Genomic DNA, 11,112 nt, shown 5'->3' with positions numbered 1-11,112 from the left:
CATTTAGAATGATGTTGGCTGTGGGTTTGTTATATATGGCTTTAATTATGTTGAGGTATCTTCCCTCCTGTCCAATTCCCTCTAGGACTTTGAACATAAATCCATGTTGAATTTTTTCAAAGGCCTTCTCTACATCTATGGAGATGACCATGTGATTCTTGTCTTTGAGCCCATTTATATGACTTATGATGTTTATTGACTTACGTATCTTGACCCATCCCTGCATCTCTGGGATAAAGCCAACTTGATCATGGCGGATGATCTTTTTGATGTGTGTCTGTATGCGATATGCAAGTGTCTTGTTGAGAATCTTTGCATCTTTGTTCATTAAGGATATGGGTCTATAGTTTTCTTTTTTGGTTGTGGCCCTTTTCTATATCTCTTTTCTTCCCTGCAGTGTTATATTTCAGAGTTCATCTGTGTTGTTGCATGTTGTCAACACTTTATTCCTTTTTATCCTTTCTTCAGTTGATGAATATTTGAGTTGATACTTTTGCTGTTATGAATAATTTTGGTGTGAATGTTGGTGTACAAATTTTGTGTGTACATATGTTTTTATTCCTTTTAGGACTGGATCCAGAAATAGAATTGTTGTATCATATAGTAACTCAGCTAAACTGCTGTCCAAAGTGGATACATCCTTTTATGATGATGATTCACAAATCACATTTGAGGGTCCCGGTTTTTCTACCTCTTTGTCAGCACTTTCTGTTTTCTGTCCTTTGACCGCAAAAGTGATGTAGCATTATGATTTCTACTTGTATTTCCCTGCCAAATGCTGTACTTGAGCATCTTTTCAGGTGCCTTGTATGTCATTGTCCTTGTGAAAATATCTGGTTCAGTTCTTTGTCCAAGGAAAATGAAGATTGAACTATTTATAGCTTTTGTCAATCTGCAGGACTTCTTCCTATATTCAGACACATAGTCGGCAGATCTTTTCTTCTATTCTCTGGGTGTATTTTCATATATACAAAAAGTTTCTATTTTTTAAAATTAAACCTATTTTAATTTTTTTTGGTCACTTCTACTTTTGGTATTGAATCTTTAAAAAAAATCTCATTTAAGGTCAGTAAGATGTATGTGTAGTGGTTTCACTCTAAAACTGAGGATTTTGATATATTTTAATTGACTTCTATATGTCATCTGAGGAGTGGGCCCAAATTAGTCCTTTTGCATGTGGACTATCAGGCATCCCAGCACCATCTCTTGAGGTGGCCATTCTTCCCACATTTGATTGACTTGGTATCATCTTGATTGAAATCAATTGTAAAAAAAAAAGTTATATTTCTGGGCTTTTAATTCAGTTCAATTTATCTGCATTTCTAACCTTATTCTAGTATCAAGCTGTCTTGATTGCTCTAGTTTTGTAGTAAGTTAATAAATTTTGAAATTGGAAAGTGTGGATTTTTCAACTTTGTTCTTTTTCTTTTTTCATATTTATTTTTATTTTATGTCTGTGAGTATGAGTGTAAGTGCACCCATGTCACGCAGTGCCTGCAGAGGTCAAAAGAGGATGTCAGATTCCCCTGGAACTGGAGTTACAGGTGTTTGCTAGCCACCATGTGGGTGCTGAGAATCGAACCCCCCTGCAGCTTTGTTTCTTTTCAATATTCTTCTGTTTGTTCTCAGTCTTTCTGAATTTTAATTGACTTGTCAACTCCTTAAAGAAAGGTAAGTGAACGCTGGGCATGGAGGGTGCGCCTTTAGTTCCAGCACCGGGGAGGCAGAGGCAGGTGGATCTCTGTGAGTTCAAGGCTAGCCTGGTCTACATAGTTCCAGGACAGCTGGGGCTACAGGGAGACCCTGTCTCAAAAAGACCAAAAAAAGAAAACAAAAGGTAACTGATGCTTGGTCTTGTTTATGAAACCATATTGTTGAGATTTCATGGGTACAGTATCCCTATTATGTCCAGAAGACACTATCTGGCAACAATCCTCTGATCCTCTTTCCCCACGCCCTTCTGCAATGTTCTCTGAGTCTTAGCTGTAGGGGTTATACTACAGATATCTCAGTCACTTATTCTCTGCGTTTTGGCCAGTTGGGGAATCCCTAATAGTCTCTATCTGTTACAAAAGAAGTTTCTGGGCGTGGTGGTGCACACCTGTAGTCCCAGCACTTGGGAGGCGGAGGCAAGCAGATCTCTGTGAGTTCAAGGCCAGCCTGGTCTACATAGTTCTAGGACAGCTGGGGCTACAGGGAGACCCTGTCTCAAAAAGACCGGAAAAAAAAAAAAAAAGTTTCTTCAATGAGTGGTGACAGCTACATTTATCTATGGGTATAATGATAAGTATTTAGAATACAGTTAGAAATTATATTGGTTTAGGAAAATGACAGTAGTAGGTTGTCCTCTAGGGTCTATGACCTCTCCAGCTGTGGCAAGTTGGCCATGTTTCCAGCACCAGGAATGAATTCCCTCTTATTGAGTGGGCCTACAGTCCAATTAGACAGCTCTTAGTTATCCCCAAGATAAAAGTGCCAATATTTCACCATTAGGGATGTTTTGCTGGGCTGGTCATTATTGTGATTCATAGGTTTTACAGCTTAGTAGGACGGTTGACTGCTTCTCTCCCTTGGCAGCTTGCATAGCACCTTTGGATACGAGAACTAGTCCTCAGGGAGGAGGCTTCCAGGTCAGTTCCAGCTCCATTCCTCCAAGTCCTGTGTCCAAAGTGCATGGTGTCTTCAGCAATAGGTCTTGCCTCAAGTTCTGGGAGGCAACTAAAGCCAATAACAATAGCCTATATTGTTTTGGAAGTCTCTTGGGCTACCCTGGCCAACAACTGAAAGGGAGATTTCCCATGCCTAGCACACAGACACACTCTTAAGTAACTTTATAAAGTAACATGTTTCCCTAGAGCTTTTTCAGATATCCTTATTATTAATCTCTCCTTCCCCCTTTCCCAGTTAAAGTCTCCCCTCCACCATCTTCTCATTTCCCTTTTAATAGCACCTGTGTCTTACTGATTATAGGTCAGTTGTTTAGACCTTTTAAAATAACTTGCAGTGGGGCTTTGAGAACTTCAGTATACTTGTCATGTGCCTCATATTTATTTCTATGTTTTGTTCTTGGTGCTACTGTAAGTTGGATTGGTTTATTTTTTAGATTTTCTCTGCTAGTGTACAGAAAGGCTGTGTGTGTGTGTGTGTGTGTGTCTGTCTGTCTGTCTGTCTGTCTGTGTACATGTGTGGAGGTAGAGGACAACTTCAGGTGGCATTTGTTACTCAGGCACTGTTTACCTCTTCTTAAAATTTTTTCAGACAGGCTTTCATTGACCTGAAACTCACCACATAGGCTTGACTGGCTGACCAGCAAGCCCTGGGGACTCACTTGTCTACATCTCCCCCATGCTAGGATTGCTAGTACACCCCACCAAGCATTCTCAGCTTTTTAAAGACAGGGCCTCACTATGTAACCCTGGCTGGCCTGAAACTCGCCATGCACACCAGGTTGGCCTGGAACTCACAGAGATCTACTTGCCTCTGCCTTCTGAGTTGTGATATTAAAGGCCTATGCTACCATGCCCAGCCAGCTTTTATACATGGAGAAGGTTCTGGGAATTGAACTCGGGTTCCTGTGCTTACAAAACAAACACTTTACTGACTAAGCTATCTCCCCACCCCTTTTAATTTTTTATAATGATCTTATAACCTACAACCTTATTGAACTCATAATTAGCTCTCCCGTTTTTGTTTGTGGATTTCTTCAGTGTTCTACATAAAATAGCTGTTTGAGTAGAGATAATTTTACTTCTTTTTGTTTCTAGTTAGAAAATCTAGTGTCAAGAGCTAGCTTCGAAAAAAAAAAAAAAGCTAGCATTCTGGTCTTGTTCCTATACTAAATGCATTAATTTTCAGACTTTCATTACTAAATATGTTGGTTTTTATAAGTGCCCTTTATCAGGTCAAGGAGATTCTTTTTAATTCTTACTTATTATGTGTTTTAATCATGAGAGGGGTTGGGTTTTTTTTTTTCAATATTTTGTGTTTCTGTTTAGGTGAACATTTGTGGAGCTTTTTTTAATCCTTTCTTCTGTGAACAGACTTATTGATTTTCATATATTAAGCCAGCCTTGCGTTCCTCCCACTGGTTAATGACATAGTGTTCCCTGACATGGTGGATTCCACCCTGAACTAATCAAATATCCATGCTACAGACCCAAGAGTCTTCATAGACCCCTCCTTTCCCTTATCCCTTATGTTCCTTTTAATTCTTCCACCCTGATGCCCAGAGTAGGGTTTTTTTTTCCATTTAAAGGTGAATCTGATACTTTAAACTCACTTGTACAAAAATTTATCATGTAGAAATTTATTTTTGTTCCTGCCTTCTGCTAGTGTACATACATAGACCTTTATAGACTGTTAGATTTTTGTCTTACTTTTAAAGCCTTGTAGACCCCTTTCTGTAAAATTCTACTTGACTTTTCTGTGTTCTGTAATGAGATTTGTCATTTACTAGTGCCACAGTATGAACTTTACTCAGTGCCATTTTGGATGTCCATTTACTCAAATTATTTTTCTTTTTCCTTAATATGTGTGTGTATGTGGTTTGTATGTGTTTATGTTTGCATGTGTGTGGGCACACATGTTGGGATGCACGTGCATGTGAGGGGGGGGCTTATGGAAGCCTGAGGTTGATTTTGGCAATCACTCTTCACTGTTCTGCAACCTTATTCAGTGAGGCAAGTTTTCTCAATCAAACCCAGATGATGTAACTCAGTGATGTGGCTAGTCTAGCTAACCAGCCTCCTTTGGGGATCCCCTATCTCTGCCTTCTAAAGCTGGAATGACAGGTAGGATGCCGTGTCCATTGACATTTAGTAGGTTCTGGGAATATAAACTCTGATCTTCATCTTGTGTGGCAAGTGTTTAACTCTGGAACCATTTCACCAGCCCCAGACTTAGGCTAATACTACAGAAAAGGAATGGTAAAATGGGTGAGGAAGTTCACCACATGAAGTCCAAATGAAAGAATGGCATGTGGTAGGTTGTTATAGTTTGTTGCTATGCATGTTTATTTCTTGTGAGAATTCTTTTCTGAGTTTACACATACATTATATATGTAGGGATCCTGGAGCTATACTTAGTTTATCATTAACTATGAAATGTAGTGTTAATTCTTAGCATGCATTTTTTTATAGAAGTTAAGATGTATAAAGCTTAATGTTCATATTAGTATATGCAAGTATTATATGTACCAAATGCTTTAAAAGTTTGGTAAGCAATTTTCAAGTTTTATTATTTACTTATGTATTCTTTATTTTGTAGTCTTGCACTGCATCCTGAACGAGTATTGGTAGCCACAGGACAAGTTGGGAAAGAGCCTTATATCTGTGTTTGGGATTCATACACTGTGCAGACCATATCAGTTCTAAAGGATGTTCATACACATGGTATAGCTTGTTTAGCATTCGATTTAGATGGACAGGTATGTGATAATTTTTCTTCTTTTTCTACATTATGATTTTAAAACGTATGCTATAAGAATTATTATACATCTATAAATATAGAATTGAAAAATAATTGATTAAAACTGTTGATCCAAAGGTAGAGAAATATGCATGAAATGCGTGAATGACTTAAATAATAAAAATAAAAACAATAAGGGGTGTTAATTTCATCATTATCAATAACTTTCTCAAATTATTATCCAAAAAGCTAAAGAACTTCTGACTTGGTGGAATTTTACTTGTTTCAGAAAATTGTGTATGTTCTTTTCTCCAGGTAAGGCATTTGGATAGGACAGGTGGAAGACATCTTAAGTAGAACTATGTATTTTTATTTTCAGTTGCTTTAGAGGTTTTTCCCTTATAATTACATTTTTATTGAAAATGAGACAATTCTATGAGTTATTTTTATGCAAAATCAAAACAAAGGATGTAAATATCACCCCACTGACTAATCAGTTTGCAAATTACTCTCAAACAAGCCAAGAGTTTTCTGTGGCTCTGATATAAAAGTTGGTATGCCTAAAACTTATTTTTAAAGTGGTATGATTAATTTGTAATTGTTAAATATTTTGTGTTAAAGGTAGATTTTTAAATCATTTTAACTTTTTGAAAAACTTTACTTACTTGCATTTCATTATTGTAGATCTAGATTTTGCCAAAACAGATATGTTCTATCCCACAGAAAACAATAGCCAGTAGATATTTCATATATTATTCTGAGGCATAGTTTCTTTGAATAGTGTAGATTTGTGTGACTTTCTGATAAGGCATCTATAAAGATCTCAGTGGACCCTCCTAGGGAAAATATGATTTTAGGTTTAATAGTAATGAGTGATTCTAAAAACTTAATTTGTCCCACTTTTGCTAGTATCTTTCAAGTCCTGTCAGAATTTAATTTTCTTCTAAAAGGGAACATTCTTTCCTACTTCAAATTAAGAATATGTTTGAGCAAACATACCTGTTTGTAAACTTCTTATAAGATACAAAGAACAAAATATTGTCTAATAGTTTCATTTTCTGCTATATTTGAAACTGTAAAATTTAGAATTTATCCAATCAATTAGTTTCTTATTAGGCAATAAAACTGAATATTCTTTTCCCATAGGCTTCACCACATGAAGTCCATATTAATACTAACATTCTGAAGCCAGGTGTGGTGTTCATGCCTTTAATCACAGCACTTGGGAAGCAGAGGCAGGTGGATCTCTGTGAGTTCCAGGCCAGCTGGGGCTACAAGGAGACCCTGTCTCAAAAAGACCAAAAAAAAAAAAAAAAAAAAAAGCTAGCATTCTGCCTTATTGAGCATAATTAAGGCCTGAAAAGGCTATTTACATAAATGTATATGAAATAAAGACTGACATCTCATACAGCAAATGGGAGGGGCTGGGGGATAAACTCACCTCACACTTTATCTTAAAATATAACCATATGTTATGCAAACATGCTTCTCATTCTTTTAAAAATCATGTGCTTGTGTGTGTGATACATATCATTGTGTGTTTTTGTGTGTCTGATGTGTATCAGCATGAGTATGTATAAGTATGCTTACCTGTGTGGGCATGTGTACGAGGCCAGTGGTCAACATTGAGATGTCTTCCTCAATCACTTCTGTCCACCTTGTATTTTGAGACAAGATTTCTCTTAGAGCTTGAAATTTCAGCAAGACTGATTGACCAGTGAGTCTCTGGGATCTGTCTCTCTCTGTCCCACAGAGCTGGGATTATAGGCTCATGCCTCAGTGCTCAGCTTTATGTGTAAGAGTTGGGGGTCTGAACTCATATCCTCATGCCTGCACAGCAAGCACATTACCCACTGTGCCATCTCCATTTAGTTTTTTTATTAATTAAAACCCGTTATAGCTAAAACTCTGCTAATCTATAGAACGAGCTCAGAATAAAGTAAATTTTAAGTCTGATTTTTGTGAAAAGTTCATAAGCTTACACAAAATAAAATGTTTCAGTTTGCCTTTGACTTTCAGTACATGATTGTAAGGAGAATCATTTTTGCAAAATGGCATGTGCATGGAGATAAGTCAGCCCTGGGGTTTGCAAATGGTCTAAACAGATTTCAAATGTATAGTTGTTCAGTTTTCCTTCCTTCCATTGTTCTTCGAGATCTTAACTTATAGTGGCTTTACTGTAATTTACCAGTATTTACTCCATTTAGGCCTGCATCTTCTGTAAAATTTGTAATTTTACTTTGTAACAGTAAAATGATTAATTACAGAATAAACAATGAGACCACAAGGCCCTCCATAATAAAACAAGAGTGTGTCCTTTGTTTAAATTTGTTTCACAGTTGTAGGAAGTCATGGGATGCTTCTAGTGATTAGTAGAGTGCTGCTTCAGTTAATGGAAACAGGTAAGATTTTGTTTGGGAATAGTATCGGAAGAATTTTGAGGTAGAGGACTTATTACCTGTTTTTCTTCACTCTCTCTTATGCTTTGTTATCTTTTTCCTTCTGAGTTTTCTGCTTACTTAGATGTAATTGTGATAAACTGTATTCTATATATTATCTGAACTACTCATTAAGCCTATTTGATTTAAATCTACCTGGAGAAGCTGTTTCTAACTGGGTACTAGGTAGCATTTTTCCATTTGAGCAGAGTACCTGGAGTCTTAAAGCTAATTATGGTTTGTAATAAATGTAATAGTAATAACAATGAAGATAGTAAGCATTTATGTAGCATTAACAATATGCCAGACGGTCTTCTAATGCCTTATGTATAATATATGTTAACTTTCATATTACCCCATGAAGTACTTTTATTATCTTGTTTAATGTGTAAGGAAAACATGTACAGGGAAGCTAGATAACTATCTGAAGTCTCCTACACAGTAAAGCATGGTGTTCAACCCTGCTGTCATAATTTATGCTCTAAATGAAGTATTGGTAAACTCTTCATAACATATCAAGTAGTTAATATTTTAAGCTTTGTGATATACATGGTCTTTGCTATAGCTGTTGATATCTTTTTTTTGAGACAGGGTCTGTCATTGAACCTGGAGCTTGCTGATTTGGTTAGACTGGCTGGCAAAAAACAACCCAGGAATCCCTTGTCTCTACTCCTCAGCACTGCCACACTCTGCTTTTCTTTTTTCTTTCTATGAGTTTTGAGGCTTGAACCCAGGTTCTCATGCTTGCACAACATGAAGGCTGCTTCTGGTTTCAGATCTTCATGCACAGCTGCCCTTTCTTTAAAAAGGAATCACCGCTCTTCTGAGGATTCGTTTCTTTAGTCAGAGGTCTGCAGTTCAAACTCCATCTTTTTTTTTTTTAATTTTTACAAAAACTTAATTGAGAATTTCATAAATGTATATAAGGTATTTTGGTCAAATCCATGCCCACTCCCTCCCCTCCAACAGTCCCTCCTCTGAAGAGGAATTCGCTAAAATCTTTTAAGGATTAGATACAAGCTCCCAAATACTTTTGACATTTTTGGCCTTTGGAACAGAGTATGTTGCTAACATGCCCAAGGACATTTTGACTTTTAGCCAAGAAACTGGCTACATTTCTTTGGGGTCTTTTTACCCTAACTGCCTAGCCAATTCCTACCTCCTATTCTTATCACACCATCCTCTGAAGGGGTTACCCAAATTGCCAATAGGGAATAGGGACATCGACCACTCTGTCTTCTTCCATGCTGAAGAGAGATGCAGGGTGAGGCGCTCAGAGTACCTCTTCAGTGGGTCTATCTAAAAGACTCCCAAATTGCATAACTTTTGTCTCTAAAGGGAGAAGGTCCTTGAATCATGAATGAGAGATATGAAGGAGAAGTAAAGGCAAGAGTAATTAGCATTATAAGTTCTATACCAGGAGCTAGAAAAAAGTCAGAACAGGGTGATTTTCAAATGTTCATATGAGAGGCCATTGGAATTTCTTGACAGGGGCTTCCAAAAGCATCCCTCTATTGGGTTCCTCCTCATTTTTCTTTTGTCTTCCAAGGCTTAACTAGTTGGCTGGGAAGAGCGGCTGGATACTCAGGTGGGGGTCCAGTGACCCTGCTTGGCACTCCTTTAATGAACGCATACAACTGTCAGCCAGCCCAATTGTGACTATGTTTAGTGATAAGGCTCACTGAAGTCATGATGATGGTAGTTATTTCATGCAGAAGAGACTGCTGTATAGCATCTTCTTATTAAAAGGACCTGGAATTTAAAAAGAATTTGGTACTAGGATCCACATATGAGGGAAAACATATGTCATTTAATTTTTCTGAGTCTGTGTTTTCACTTAGTATAATAGTTTCTAGATTCATCCATTTACCTGCAAATTTCATTATTTCATCTTTCTTCACTGCTGAGTAGAATTCCATTGTGTAAATATACCACATTTTTTTAACCACTTGTCAGTTAAGGGGCACTTAGGTTGCTTCCATCTCTTAGCTATTGTGAAAAGAGCAGCAACAAACATCGTTGTACAAGTGTCTATAATAGGATGAGTCCTTTGGGTATATGCCAAGGAGTGGTATAACTGGGTCATATGGTAGGTTCATTTTTAGTTTTTTGAGAGTTCTCCACACTGTTTTCCATAGAGGCTGCATGAGTTTGCAATCCCACCAGCAGTGAATGAGCGTTCCCCTTTCACCACATCCTCGCCAGCATTTGGTATCATTTGTTCTCGTGCTCCTAGCCAGACTGATTAGGTATTGCCTGCATGTATGTCAGTGTACCTGTGTCCTGCAATGCCCATGGAGGCCAGAAGAAGGTGTCAGATCCCCTGGAACCTGAGTCATGGAAGGATGTTAGCTGCCATGTTGGTGCTAGGAATTGAACCTGGGTCCTCTGCAAGTTCAGTCAATGCCCCCAACCATTGAGCCCTCTTTCCAGCCCCAATTGCCCATCTTTTGATAATATTATTTTTAGTATTCAGGGTTTTGAGTTCTTTAGAAATTATGAATATTAATCTCTTGTCAGATGTGTAGTTGGAAAAATTTTTTTCTTCCATTCTGTAGGCTGCTTCCTTTGCTGTGCAGAAGTTTTTCGATCTCTTGCAATCCATTGGTCAACCCCTGGTATACTTCCTTAGCTGTTGGAGTCCTTTTGGAAAAGTCCTTGCCTCTGCCTACATCTTGATATGCTTCCCCTGTGTTTTTCTCTAGCAGTTTCAGAGATTCAGATGTTTCACATTGAGGTCTTTGATCCATTTGGAGTTGACTTTTGTACAAGGCAAAAGATAAGGATCTAGTTTCATTCTTCTACAGGTGGAGATCCAGTTTTGCCAGCACCATTTGTTGAAGATGCTGTCTTTCCTCCATTGTATGTGATATTTGTCAAATATCAGGTGGCTAAATTGTATGTACTCAGGTTGGGATCTTCAATGATGTTCCATTGATCTATATGTCTGTTTTTGCACCAGCACCATGCTTCTTTTATGACTATGGCTCTGTAGTATACTTTGAGATCTGGCATAGTAATCCCCCCAGCGTTGCTCTTTGTGCTTAGGGTTGCTTTGGCTATCTGGGGTCTTTTGTGCCTTCATATGAATTTAAGGGTGCAGTTTTCTAATTCTGTGAGGTATGTCACGGAGATTTTGATTTGGATTGCATTGAATATATATATTGCTTTTGGTAGGATGGTAATTTTCACAATAATTCTTCCAATCCATGAACATGGGAAGTCCTTCCATCTTCTGATGTCTTCCTCAATCACTTTGTTCAAAGAT

The 11,112-nt window shown here is 37.7% G+C and overlaps 1 protein-coding gene across 3 annotated transcripts in view; it reads left to right on the top strand.

The window, feature by feature from the left end:
* Positions 1-11,112, top strand: part of Eml5 (EMAP like 5) — a 188,905-nt gene that overhangs the window by 24,596 nt on the left and 153,197 nt on the right. For all 3 annotated transcript variants that reach the window (XM_008843796.2, XM_029568615.1, XM_008843797.1), the window contains exon 2: positions 5,266-5,425. In XM_008843796.2, the coding sequence (XP_008842018.1) occupies positions 5,266-5,425 (160 nt within the window). The remainder of the gene's footprint in view (positions 1-5,265; positions 5,426-11,112) is intronic.

Source organism: Nannospalax galili, unplaced genomic scaffold, assembly GCF_000622305.1.
Source record: "Nannospalax galili isolate Female #2095 unplaced genomic scaffold, S.galili_v1.0 scaffold500, whole genome shotgun sequence".
Taxonomy (NCBI): domain Eukaryota; kingdom Metazoa; phylum Chordata; class Mammalia; order Rodentia; family Spalacidae; genus Nannospalax; species Nannospalax galili.
The sequence above is the reverse complement of the archived record's forward strand: the minus strand, read 5'-3'. Positions and strand labels throughout refer to the sequence as shown.